The 13,480-nt window shown below is 48.2% G+C and overlaps 1 protein-coding gene across 2 annotated transcripts in view; it reads left to right on the top strand.

Annotated features, from left to right (window-relative positions):
- Positions 1 to 12,613, top strand: part of pde8b (phosphodiesterase 8B) — a 52,219-nt gene extending 39,606 nt beyond the window's left edge. For both annotated transcript variants that reach the window (XM_036529195.1, XM_036529194.1), the window contains exons 11-22: positions 1,418 to 1,469; positions 1,776 to 1,853; positions 2,488 to 2,564; positions 2,879 to 3,043; positions 4,463 to 4,508; positions 5,079 to 5,208; positions 5,905 to 6,103; positions 6,825 to 7,042; positions 7,790 to 7,928; positions 9,184 to 9,351; positions 10,449 to 10,578; positions 12,504 to 12,613. In XM_036529195.1, coding sequence (XP_036385088.1) covers positions 1,418 to 1,469; positions 1,776 to 1,853; positions 2,488 to 2,564; positions 2,879 to 3,043; positions 4,463 to 4,508; positions 5,079 to 5,208; positions 5,905 to 6,103; positions 6,825 to 7,042; positions 7,790 to 7,928; positions 9,184 to 9,351; positions 10,449 to 10,578; positions 12,504 to 12,613 — 1,512 coding nt within the window. The remainder of the gene's footprint in view (positions 1 to 1,417; positions 1,470 to 1,775; positions 1,854 to 2,487; positions 2,565 to 2,878; positions 3,044 to 4,462; positions 4,509 to 5,078; positions 5,209 to 5,904; positions 6,104 to 6,824; positions 7,043 to 7,789; positions 7,929 to 9,183; positions 9,352 to 10,448; positions 10,579 to 12,503) is intronic.
- Positions 12,614 to 13,480: the final 867 nt, after the last annotated feature.

The following is a 13,480-nucleotide window of genomic DNA, read 5'->3' as shown; positions in this document are numbered from 1 at the left end:
TTATGCAGACAGTTTGGATATGCGTTGCGATTGTAAGATGTCACGGCGTCATCGTGTCTCCACCTTCATGACTTATTTAGCAGTGGCCTTTTTTAAAAATAGCCCTCTCTCAGGTCAGCTGGGGAGCAGGCGAGGCCCGCGTCCCACCCCCCCGCTGAATCACAATTTCTGGAGGCCCGGCCTGAGGCACCACTGTAGTTACGCTGCATGTGGGGGGCAAGGAAGTGATTCATCTAGCTTGATTGACGGAGGCCAGGGCCCACCGCCGTCCTGTGGAGCGGCACTGAGAGAGAGAGAGAGAGGGGTCAGGGGGAGCGGCCCACACGCTTCCTGCGGTTCTCTCTTTCCCACACGCGGGCCCAGCCGCGGTGCGGCCCATCAATCCCCCCCCTCCCCGCTCTGGGAAGCGGCATGTCACAGGAGACGCAGGACACCCTTGGCCCCAGCTATTTTTACCCCGCGCCACTTGTTTTCTGGGGGCTCACAGCACGGTCACACAGCGGAGCGAGAGTTGGAACCAGGTTCAGCTTCTGGTCATTTGTCTGTGTGAATTGTCCTCACGTTTTTTTTTTTTATGAGGGCGGGAGGCTGTGACACTGCAGGTGTTTGTGCACCCTTTGACGGGGCGGTGTAAAGCCCCCTCCCTTTGTGCTCTGCCACAGCTCCCCGACCACCAGAATAAGCCTGGGATTGGGTGCGATTAAGGCCCAGATTCAATCGATATTTGCTCTTGCCTTTGACTCATAATTAATACAAATGGAAGAATTCTATTCTTCACTAGCACACTTTGGCAAGGTCAACAATCACCAAGATTAATGAATTAAATTTCAATTTAGTCGTATTAACATTTACATTTATTTGTTAAAGTGAAGGAGAAATGTTTATTATTGAGTCTTGGCCTTAGGTTAGATAATTAATTTGTGTCAGGCTAAATTAGTTAGATCTTCAAGCTGTTGGTTTTCATATCAGTCATTCTGACCACAGAGTAAATAAATACATGATTAAATAAGAAAGTGTGAGGTGTAAGCAAGCCTGTAATGAAGGGCAAAGGGATCCTGTTCAATCCTGACAATTGCATTTTTTTGCTGCTGAGACTGAGCTACATTAATTTCCCCTTAGAGATGTTTTCAACATTAAACAGTTTAGAATAGTATTCATGAATGTCAAATATGTATGTAAACCATTTCTCATCAGGAATCCTAAATGGATTTGCCCTGTGTATGACACTTTATAATCAAAACTACATATTTCTGTTTACATGGGAATAGATCCAGGAGTCCTCATTTTTCCTTTACAGGAATTCATTGCCTCTGAATGAACACATCGGTACGAGGCTACGAGAAATGTTTAAGAACATAGTGATGAATGTTTTGCATGCTATATACAGTAGACACTAACCAGCTCCCTGTCTTGCTAGGGGCACAAGATAAGCCGGGATGACAAATACAGCGGAGAAAATTCACAGTCAGGTACCAATGAGTTTCTCTGTGCAGATCACTGGATGTGTCTAAATTCTGTCTAATACTGCCATGTTATATCACTGAGTGACATGTCATGTGTGCTGCAAGAATATTGTAGTGTGAGTCCCGGCTTTTTGGCTTGTGTGGTGTGTTGTAGGTTTCATGCACTGGGGCTACAATTAATAAAAGGATCGTTAGACCTTGCTAAAAGGGGTAAAGCTGTGCTAGCTTGTATTGTGGTAAACTGTCATCAGCACCCAGACAGAATGGCTTATTGTTTGTCCCTTTGTCTTTTTTTTTTTTGTCCCTCCTGAGAATGCCAATCCCTGCGTCACAAGGACAGGAGGAAAGAGTCAGTTGACGTCAGGTCGATCAGCTCGCGGAGCAGCGATGGTATGATTGCTGTAGCCCTCCTTGGGCTATTGGGAGTGGAAGATGTGCGCCCCGTAATTGCTCCTGTTGGGAGAGGGAGGGAGGGAGGGAGGGACGCGGCATAGCAGAGGTGGAAGGGAGTGAGTCAGACGCATTACGGCTGCAATTCCGCCGGAGAGGGGCCTCGGAGACGCGGCGGGCTCTGATGACATCATCGGCCCCTCTGACGCAGCCATCGTTATTTTAGGGATCTGGGTTGAGAGGTCCCTCTCACTCCTGTTTACCTCACCGCATTGCGTAAGGGAATGTCGTAGCAGACAGCCTCGTTTCACCTCTGCTCAGACCTTGTTTTCGAAGGCCTGTTTAGATCTGCGGTTCCAGTTATATCATTTAAAGGAGCCATGTTACCGGGCTGCGTTCACCTCTTTTTTGTTTCAATTATTTAAAAGTGATCATCTTAAATTCATTACAACCTGCATTTGGCATGCAATTCTAATGGGATAAAATGCTTTGGACATAACAATACCTATAAAGCCTTTAAATAATGTAACACTGATGTTGTAGGCTACCAGCTGTGGCTGTCTTTATTTCTGGTTCTGCTCTCAGTCAGTGTTACATTATTATCTTTTCATTTTTACAAATGTCTGTTTTCCAGCTCCAAGTTTACAAAATCGCAGGTACTCTTCCATGGCCCGAATCCACTCCATGACCATAGAGGCTCCGATCACAAAGGTAATCCACCCCTTCCTTTTGAGAAATGAATTCCCCCATGTGGCTTGCTGTTCAATCCCGAAAGACAATAAATCACTGTGTAGAAAGCAGCCTCCGTCCCAGCCGCTCCCAGGTTATTATTGGTTTCCCTCTCCTTATTTAGCCTCACTTCCCAGGCATGATTTTAGCGCTTGTGATCACATGCGTGACTCCGATGCCACACGCAGTAAGAAAGGAGGGCTCTGTTCCAGGGCTGACGCTGCCCCCTGGCTCTGTTTGTGCCGCGCGCCCTGCGAGGCCGAGGCGTGATCTCTCGTGATTCCGCCCCTCCGCAGGTTATCAACATCATCAACGCGGCCCAGGAGAGCAGCCCGGTGACGGTGGCCGAGGCCCTGGACAGGGTGCTGGAGATCCTCAGGACCACCGAGCTGTACTCGCCGCAGTTGGCCTCGAAAGAGGACGACCCGCACACCAACGACCTGGTGGGAGGCCTCATGAGCGTGAGTGGAACGGGCCCCTCTCTCTGGGGGGGGTTATCGGATTGCGGCCCCCGAGCCGTGCAGGGCGTCGCGACCCACGGTTCTCTGTCTGTGTACAGAGTGCTTTCGCTTTGTGTGTTCGCTGTTTACATTCAAACCCTCGGGGAGGCTTTTGGTTTCGTGATTTTTTTGATTTTATTTGTTTTCAATCTGATTGTAGACTAAGCAGTTCCTGTGTGGTGGGGGTTATCGACAACACAACAGCGTTCTCTTAATAATGGGAGCACATCGGTGCCCCTGTGTTTTTCTTTTATGCTTGATGCTCACAAGCTTTGGCATTCAGCAGGGCAAATGACCTCATCATCTTCGCCCGGTCACCTCTGTCTAAAGAGGTGATGTAGTCCTTATGCTTCATAGGCTCTGGCGCATTAAAGTATGTCATGAATGATCAACATTTAACAGTACCCAGTTAATCAGTACCCAGAATCCATATACTTTTTTTCTAGAAACATTTATGCATAAATGGAGTTTTATTTATGCTAATATTCAACAACATGGTACTGGATACTCAGGACAAAATCGATTTGAATTCCTTCTAATTTCTAAATAAAGGAATGAATCTGTCAGAAATCATATAACGTTTATTTCAGTGTGCATAGGATTACACTTTCTCATAATATCAAAGGAAAATATCAGTCATAGGTGTGTCATCCCTGAAACAATACTTACAATCCTTGAGGATGAGGTACTGTATGTACCTGTAATGAATGGGCAATGCACTTAGTTAAAAAGGGAACAGGCAGCTTGGTAGCCAGCCAGGAAACAGCCCACCAATGCATTATGAGGTTTGTGCTGTACCCATATGTAAACACTTCAGATCAATCCATCAAATATATTGGCTACAAATGAAAGCAAAGGGGAAGTTCTTTCAGGACCTCCTTGCTTTGTCATCACAGTTTGGAATTTGTCACCCCGGCAACACATTATCCAATGACTGTCAGCGGGCATGTCTACTGCAATATGTTACCTGAATTCCACATTCTATGTTGTGCTCCCCTGCCCTGCTTCCCTCAGCTTACTGGCCCTGTCGAACGCGCAGTTTGGCACAGACCACTCCCTGTTTCATATAAGAGTTTCCTGATTGTAATGACATCTGAATAACTGGCTGTTTTGTATGTTACATTTTGTTTTTTAATGGCTTTTTAAATGTCTTCACTTTTTAAATGGCCTCACACCAAAATACTCTATGTACAAACACTAACAGTAAAACTGTGATGAGTATGTCTTCTATGTCTGAAATAAAGGTTTATTACAAAAACAGTGAAGGTAGCATATCAAGGAGGGGGTGAAATGAAATAATTACAAAATGTTTTTCATCTTTTCAAAATAATCTTTTTCGGCAGATGGGTAAAAAGTATTCATTCTTACCTTCTTCTATAGGATGGCTTACGAAGATTATCTGGGAATGAGTATGTCTTCTCAAAAAGTAAGTTTCAGAGTAAGCATCCCTGAAGCATGCCTTAAAGCTGTCTTTTTATGACAAAACACAGATGTGTTTTTATGATAACATGATGTTTCACAAGCCATATTCTAATGTTAAATTTACAACCAATGTGCAATATTATGAAGGGCAACATGGTGGAGAATGAATATAATGTAATCTAGACTTTGAACAGAATTTGAACATGTGTTTTTAAATTTGAAAATGAAAAGAAGTGCTTTTTAAAATTTGCCAATACATACATTCAACAGGAGCCTCTTTCCACATTTGTAAGGATTACATTCTTTGGTGTACAGTAATGTGATTTCAGGTCCTTATGTAATTTCATCAATTACCATTTGGAAAGAGAATATTAATGATTGCATAATGTCATTACATTTGTTCAAGTCATGATTCACAGAAGGATAGTGACTGAAATCCATTCCATTAAGCAGTACATCTCTTTTCTGCGAAACGGACATATTCCCAGGAATGTTCCTCCTGGCTGTAACAAAGGGTTGTGTTGAACGCTGCCCCCTCTGCCCCCCCTGGTCCTCTGTGTGTGCCTCTCCACAGACATAACCCAGAGTCAGATGGCCATGCCCGTCACCCTCAACGACATCCCCCCTTCCATCGCCGAGATGCTGGACGGTGAGGACCGCTGGGACTTCAACATCCTGGAGCTGGAGGCTGCCACACACAAGAGGTGAGGGGGGAGAGAGAGACATACAGAGGAAAGGAAGGGAGTGATAGAGAGGGAGAGGGAGGGGAGGGAGGTACAGAGAGTGCAAACGAGAGGTAGAGGGAGGGTGTGAGAGAGAGGGAGGGGAGGGAAAGAGTGCCGGAGAGGGAGAGGTGAAGAGAGACTAGGACAGAGAGAGGGAGGGAGCCAGAACAGGAGCAAGAAGTAGAGGGAGGGTGTGAGAGAGACTGACAGAGGGGGGAGGAGGGAGAGACAAGGGCAGAGAGAGGGAGGGAGAATCAAGGAAAGAGAGAGGAGGAGAGATGGGGAGGAAGAGAGAGATTGTTAGCAAAAGAGGGACGGAGAGAGAGATACTCTTATTATTGATAATAACATTTCGACTTTAATTGCTGAAATACATACATCGGAGCTACATACATCAGTAGCATTTGATCATTACAGTTTTTGGTTTGTTTGTTTGATTGTTTTGCTTCTTTGTCGACATTTATGCAACCGCTCTGGCACCATCACAATGTAAATAAAGTACCTGACCTGAAAGGGAAGTGGGGGGTCAAAGAGAGAGAATGCAATAGTGACATCATGTCTAAAGCAGCCACAATCCAAAGCAGAAAAACGTCACTGAAGCAGCCCACAAGTAAACACAATGACCCATTTTGATCCTCTCACCGCCCCCCCCCTCCCCCCCGTGTCTATTCCCAGGCCCCTAACCTACCTCGGTTTGAAGATCTTCACCCGCTTCGGCGTCTGTGAGTTCCTGAACTGCACGGAGGCCACTCTGCGGTCCTGGCTCCAGGTGATCGAGGCCAACTACCACGCCTCCAACTCCTACCACAACTCCACGCACGCTGCTGACGTCCTCCACGCCACCGCCTACTTCCTCCGCAAGGAGAGGGTCAAGGTACACCCCAAAAATGCACATGTTCTCTTCCGGAGTGCTGCGCCAGGGCCTAATTGCTCAATGTGTCTATTTCAGCTGCAATATGTTAATGTAAGTTTGTTTTGTGTTAACTTCTGTCCAATCACACATCACTAAAAAAGGCATTGGCCCTGATTGATTAATTGTGGGGCCCTTCTCAATTGTTTTCTGTGCTCGAGCACCAAATTGTTAACCACTTACTAAATGATTATCCCATTGCAGTATCTCAGTAATCTCAATTAATCAATGCCATGCCTCTTGACATTCATGCATCCATGTTTCATATTCTCCACCCTCATCATAACTAGTAACTACGTAAATTTTTGTGCTGACTGCTCCAAGGCCGCCGAGTGCCCACAAAGATGCCCGGAGGATGAGCATAGAAATACAGGTTGTAAGGTTGGGAAAAAGTCTGGGTCACAATTATATGAATATGTTTCAGAGCAAGTGAGACTATGTTATTAGCAAAGAGTTCTTTTGTTTTTTCAAGGCATATTTATTTCATTGCTCACCATCACAGTCTAACTCAAACAAGTTTCAGCAGTGCCCCTTATCATAGCTGAGCTGCCACTCAGAGAACATTGACTGCTGGTGAATTCTTGGCTCTTCTTTGACCTGCATATCAAAGCTTGTGTAAACGCTGCTGCAGTGGCCGGCTGAGAAGCCCGTTAACGCTGGTGTCCATCTGCGCTTTGCGGCCCAGGGCAGCCTGGACCAGCTGGACGAGGTGGCGGCGTTGATCGCGGCCACGGTGCACGACGTGGACCACCCGGGCCGGACCAACTCCTTCCTGTGCAACGCGGGCAGCGAGCTGGCCATCCTCTACAACGACACGGCCGTCCTGGAGAGCCACCACGCCGCCCTGGCCTTCCAGCTGACCGTGCGCGACAACAAGTGCAACATCTTCAAGAACATGGAGAGGTCAGTGTCACGGCCTAGCGCTTTACCGCTCAACCTGGGTGACCGCACACATTACGCATGAGCAGGGCCAGAGACTGACTGCCTCCTCTTGCTTCTCCTGGTTGATCGTAACCATCAAGTGATTTCAGCCAGTGTTTTAGTGATGAAGCTGCGAAAGCACAGTGATAAGGAGCAGGGCTTGTAACCCAAAGGTTGCCGGTTCTGTTCCCAGGTGGGCCGCTGCTGTTGTACTTAATGGAATTGCTTCAGTGAATATCCAGCTGTACAAATGGATAACATGTAAAAATTGATGTAAGTGATGTAAGTCACTCTGCTAAGCAAACGTAATAGCAATAAGTAATACATTGAATGGAGTCTGTTCCATTGTAGCCCAAGGAAAGAAACAGAATAAATTTTTTGTGATTGTGGTTATAGGTATACTGAGTTTGTCACAAGTCACAACACCTCTAAATTACTGTGCCTATGATAAAAGCTTTTCAAATCCCCTCACACTTGCGTGTAGGAGAATTGCTGGAGGGACTGTAATAGAAATGTGTGTAAAATGTTACTATGCATACGATTTATTAACCATGCATTGTAGTTGTAATGCTTCGATGGTAAAATCACATGTGATGGAAAAGCTCGGACAGTGGGGGTCTTTGCACTGACCCTGGGTCAGTGGCATAGGCCCCTGGTCTGAGTGTCCGCTGGTGGCTGACCCTGTCTCTTTGCGCCCCCCCCCCCCCCCCCCCCCCGGCCCGGCGGCAGGACTCAGTTCCGCACCTTGAGGCAGGCCATCATCGACATGGTGCTGGCCACGGAGATGACGCGCCACTTCGAGCACGTCAACAAGTTCGTGAACAGCATCAACAAGCCCATGGCTGCCATGGAGGAGTCCAGCTCCAATGTAAGATCCTGTTTCTGTGCTCCTAGTCCCCCGTGTGGCCTCTGCACTAACCCGGGCAGTGTGTGGATGGGCAGGTTAGCCAGATGATTAAAGACACTTCTGTAACATTGAGTGCCTGTTTCCTTTTGCAGTGCTGTACGCCTAAATTATTAAAAGAATTAGATTAAACTGATCGTCAGATCACTGTAAAGTAAAAGGAAAGGGTCTCTGTTTGAACAAAGACTGCAGTCTAGCAAAAGGAGAGTGTATGATTAGATAATAGCCATTTTGTTTGTATGAATGCAGAATTGAGTGGTACAACACTGGGTTTAAACATCAATCCTTGCTAAATGGCCAGAGTGATCCGAGGGATTTGTCTGTGTAACCGGTTTGTGTGAGGGGAAGACCTGTGTTTGTGTGTTATCTCTAGTGCATGAGAGTGTGTGTGTGATCAGTGTGTGATTGTACGTAAGATCTTCTGTTTGATCAGAGTCTGGTAAGTACTTTTGTGTGATTGTTGTGTGTGAGTACCCCCCTGTGTTTGTGATCAGTGTGTTTGATTTTAGCCCGTTTTGTTAATGATGCCATCTATGTGGGATGTGTGTGTGTGTGTATGTGTGTAAGTAATCATATTACAAATGTGATCAGTGTGTGTGATTATAAGTAAACCCCTGTGTGTGTGATCATTGCATGATAAGTAATCCCATCTGTGTGTGGTCAGTGTGTCAATGTGTTTGACTGTCAGTAATCCCCTGTGTGTGTGATGTGTGTATGTGTGTGTGCGCGTGTGTGTGTGTTTGTGTGATGTGTGTGTATGTGTGATGTGTGTGTTTGATTGTCAGTAATCCCCCTGTGTGTGCGATATCTGTGTGTGTGTGTGTGTGTGTGTGTGTGTGTGTGTGTCGTGTGTGTGTGTGTGTGTGTGTTTGATTGTCGGTAATCTCCCTGTGTGTGTCGTGTGTGTGTGTGTGTGTGTGTGTGTGTTTGATTGTCAGTAATCCCCCTGTGTGTGCGATATCTGTGTGTGTGTGTGTGTGTGTGTGTGTGTGTGTGTTTGTGTGATGTGTGTGTATGTGTGATGTGTGTGTGTGTGTTTGATTGTCAGTAATCTCCCTGTGTGTGTTGTGTGTGTGTGTGTGTGTGTTTGATTGTCAGTAATCTCCCTGTGTGTGTCGTGTGTGTGTGTGTGTGTGTGTGTGTGTGTGTGTGTGTGTGTGTGTGTGTGTGTGTGTGTGTTTGATTGTCAGTAATCTCCCTGTTTGTCTGTGTGTGACAGAGCGAGGGCAGCGACTGTGAGGGTCAGGCCAGCATCAGGAACTCCCCGGAGAACCGTCTGCTCATCAAGCGCATGATGATCAAGTGTGCTGACGTGGCCAACCCCTGCCGCCCCCTGGAGCTCTGCATCGAGTGGGCGGGGCGTATCTCCGAGGAGTACTTCGCCCAGGTAACGGCCTAGAGAGGGACCGGCTGTATGTACCATCCATCATTTCCCGGTGTTGTTGTGTCACTGAGGGAGAATAGTTTATGGTCCGGTAAAGGGAGGTGCACTTCATGTCATTGATAGAAGGAGTCATGAGGAGTACTGACTGAACATGCCACCGAACCACTCATTATCCAGCCCTGATGCAGTGTGTTAACCTAAAGAGCTCAATGACTCATTGGCCTTCAGAGCCATTAGTGTGTGAATGTATACCTCACCGTGAACCATCAAATCAGTCATGAAGCCCACAGAGTGTATCACAGCCAGGTGTTCGTGTATAACTACTGGTTTCATGTTGGGCACTTTAATGATGTTGAGTGTAATGAAGTCAAATGCCACATTCAATGGGGCTGTGAAAATACAGTAAAAATATGTAAATAAAAAAAAAAAACAGCAGAGAGGGTTTTTTCCCAAGCCGTAGAGTGCTAAGCACACCTACCACCTGAGGATGTCATAATGGGAGTGGCTTGCACCAGGTTTGCCCGCCCAGTGATGCTGTTCCCTGTTCTCGCATGTGACCCTCCGATCTGCCCGCTCAGCAGCTCCTGTGCCCTGTGAGTCTGCTTTGGATGGGGAGCAGGGGGCAGTGGCAGTGCTGTGTAGAGCACAGAGGACTCGTCCTCACGCTGCATCTCCCAGCCAACACTGTAGAACGGCCTGCAGAATCCTCTGCGTTTATGATCGGTCTTGTTGCCCCATCTGGTCTTCTCATTGGTGTGGCTGAGTGGTGCTATCATCAGTGCTGTACAGAGAAGTGAACATGCACATATGTACGTGCGTGCGTGCGTTGGCAAAGCGAGTGTATGCCCAAGAGAGACATTTTATGGCTGTTGTGTGTGGACATGTGCGTGCACGTTTGTGTGTATATCTGTGCGTGCATGCATATATGTGAGACTGTCCGTGTGTGTGAGAGCGGAAGTATAGCAGAATGGCTGGGGAGAGGGACTCCAAATCCCTGATGGGGCACGCCGCACCCCTGAGCAATGCCCTGATGCAGCTGGATCAGCTTAGAGGGCCTCTGCGGAGTAAACTGACAATTCTCTGCAATGTGCGCCTTCCAGACGGACGAGGAGAAGAGGCAAGGCCTGCCCGTGGTCATGCCCGTCTTCGACCGCAACACCTGCAGCATTCCCAAGTCCCAGATCTCCTTCATCGACTACTTCATTACGGACATGTTCGACGCCTGGGACGGTAATTAGCCAGAACGTTTCATTAATGCTCACCCCTGATGCTTTTATGTACACACTGTTCTTTTTTTATGAGTCACATTTAATAGCGCTATGTTGAAACCAGGGTTGCAGATGAAGATAGTTTTGGTTTCCTAGAAATCATAATGCAAGAAGGTATCTTTTTTTTTTTCTCCCCTAAACCCAAATAATTCATTGCATGACATATTTGCGTGAGAACACTGAGAAAACAAAAACAGCAACCCCGTAACCTAAATCACTTTTGAAGAGGGTTTTATGTTTTCGAGGAGGCGTTTTCTGTTTTTGGTCCCAAAATCAGCGCTTCCCATTGCTTTTTTATTTCCTCAAGATTTTTTAATAAAAACCAAGGTGTCAGAACCTATATATCAGGCAGATACCATGCCCTCAAGAGCCAAAAATTTGGCTCCGCTCGCTGTAAACCAAAACCAGAGCTAGCATACAATTAGCCGCAGTGCCAGTTTAGTGGGACTTTGTGGATACACAGAAAGAGGGGGGGATAGGGGTCGGGGTTTGCCAGGGGGCGGGTGCAGCTTTCCCATGCCTCCCGGGCAAGCTTCGTCCCCCTAAATTAGGTAGAGCTGCCTGATTCGGCCCTCCCGTAGCGGCCGCGGACACAGGGCCGGGGGGAGAGACGGGAGCTCTTTCCCACCCCGTTTACCCTCGAGAACAAACATATTTACTGTCAACAGCACTCTGATGTCATGGAAAGTTTGGAAAGCACGGCGGGCAGGGACCAGAGGCCTCCATGGGGATGGGGTGGGGTGGGGGGGGGGGGGGGGGGGACTTTCCGCGACCAGGGTCAAGAACCAATGGGGCGGAATCCCAGCGCGGCAGGGTCTAAATCCCAGGGTCACGGCGGGGTTGAGCCCACACTGAACAAGCTGGGTGGGGCTCTCTCAGAGTCGGGGGGCCCCCGGAGAGAGGCCGGAGACCCCGAAGAGGGGCGAACTCGTGTGGAGGAGGGGCCCACCTCCCTGCCGCGGCCTAACCTCCAGAGCACCGCTGGCCACGACAGGCACATGGACTGTGGTGTGCGGCTGCTCCCTGGAAACACGGCCCTGGCTGGTCTCTCCCACTCCGTCGCTCCGCTTTCGTCCCAAGGTGCTTTTCTTCACCTGACCGGACAGGGGTGCGGGACACCCCCGCTGCGGGTTGATTTAGCGCACCCAAACGTGCCCTGTGTGTGTCTCATACAGGCGGGAGTCACAGGCAGAGGCTGGGCAGAAAGCCCTGGGAGATAGCAGCTGGATTTCTAAAGATATCCCTGACAATGAAAAGACTCTGTGGGGTCTGAGCAGTGATCTCAACCTCTGGGCCGTTTATTACCGCTCGTCTGGCAGGCCCCTTCAGGGAGCTGGCAACACAGTTGAGACGGTTTTATTTCAGCTGCTCTCCTCTAATGACTCTCCCCCCACACCCGCCCCCCTCCTCGATTCGAGAGAGATTATTTCACTCAGCTTCGGCCTGGTGCTCTGTTGCTGTGTGGCTTTGCTGCTCTCAGCGTTATTGACTTTGAATGAATATAATAACAAGGCTAAATCAACTGGGATCTTCTCATAATTGCTGAAATGTGGCACGCGAATGTTCGCAAATGTCCACTCGCCTTCTGGGGCGGATTACTGCATGCTGCTGGCATTGTCTTACATCAGGCGTATCCTGGGGTTTGTCCAGGTACTTTCTCCAAGGGTTTGACAGCAATAACCCCCCACATGGGACTCAAACCCGTGCCCCATTGGGGGTCCGAAAGCTGTTTGACAGCAATAACCCCCCACATGGGACTCAAACCCGTGGCCCACTGGCGGCCCGAAAGCTATCCCCCACCCTGTGTTTGTGTGTGTACGTTTTTGTGTGTGTGTGTGTGTGTGTGTGTCTGTATTAACCTGTCTCAACCTCTCTTTCATTCTATAGCCTTTGCCAGTCTGCCCGGCCTGATGGAGCACCTGGCGGAGAACTACAAATACTGGAAGAGTCTGGATGAGATGAAATGCAAGAGCTTGAGACCCCCGCCTCCCCCGTGACCCCCCACCCCCACCCCCCGTCCCCTGTCCCCGCCCTGTTGGCCTGCCCCCCCCCCCCCCATTGCAACTCTGCCCCTCAAGGGGGGAACCTTGAATGAATGTAGCCCATCGCTCTTATTAACCTCCCTACTGTGATACTGATGACATCAGAAGACCGCCGGCCGAGCACAGACGACTCCAGGCCCGGGGGCCGCAGGCGTTCCGCGCGTGCAGCCGGGACTCTCACCTGACAATCTCTCCCGGTTTCAAGGGTGAAATACACTCAAATCGCACTTTACTACAAGACGAGTTCTTTTTCTCTCTCTTTTGCAGTCTCTCTTTATTTTATTTTATTTTATTTTTTAAACCTGTTTTCATTAGCGACGGAGCAGCAACCCGACAGACTCCGGCGCTGGCTCCCAGCAGCTCCGCCTGCTCCGCTGAAGAGCAGGAACGGTATGGTTAGAGTCATTTCGCTGGAGCGGAACATCTGGAACCGTACGCTAGCAGGCAGGAACACACACACACACGCAACACATTGAACAAGTCAATTTATAAGCTGCAATTCACTCTTTTCATTTTTATAAATCCAGCTTGAAGTATTTCATTTGTACTGATGCTGATAAGCCATTTTAGGGAGTAATATTTGAGCTCTGTGGTTACTGCCAAAACCTGAGCAATAGGAGCTCTTTGGTTTAGCGTACTGCTGTAGCTAATGACTGTGATCTTATATTACTGTAATATATACTTCAATACAAGAGAGCTCCCTCATAACCTACCGATCGCATGGTGTGTGGGAAGTCAGTATTTATGAAGCCAGCACTTATGGACTAATGCTGAACCCAGTCCAGCCCTGAGGTCTTGGATCTTTCAGTTCTGTTTAATGTA

This window comes from Megalops cyprinoides, chromosome 5 (genome assembly GCF_013368585.1).
Source record: "Megalops cyprinoides isolate fMegCyp1 chromosome 5, fMegCyp1.pri, whole genome shotgun sequence".
In the NCBI taxonomy this organism is placed as follows: Eukaryota; Metazoa; Chordata; class Actinopteri; order Elopiformes; family Megalopidae; genus Megalops; species Megalops cyprinoides.
Note: the sequence above shows the minus strand (reverse complement) of the source record. Positions and strands in the feature narration are given on the sequence as shown.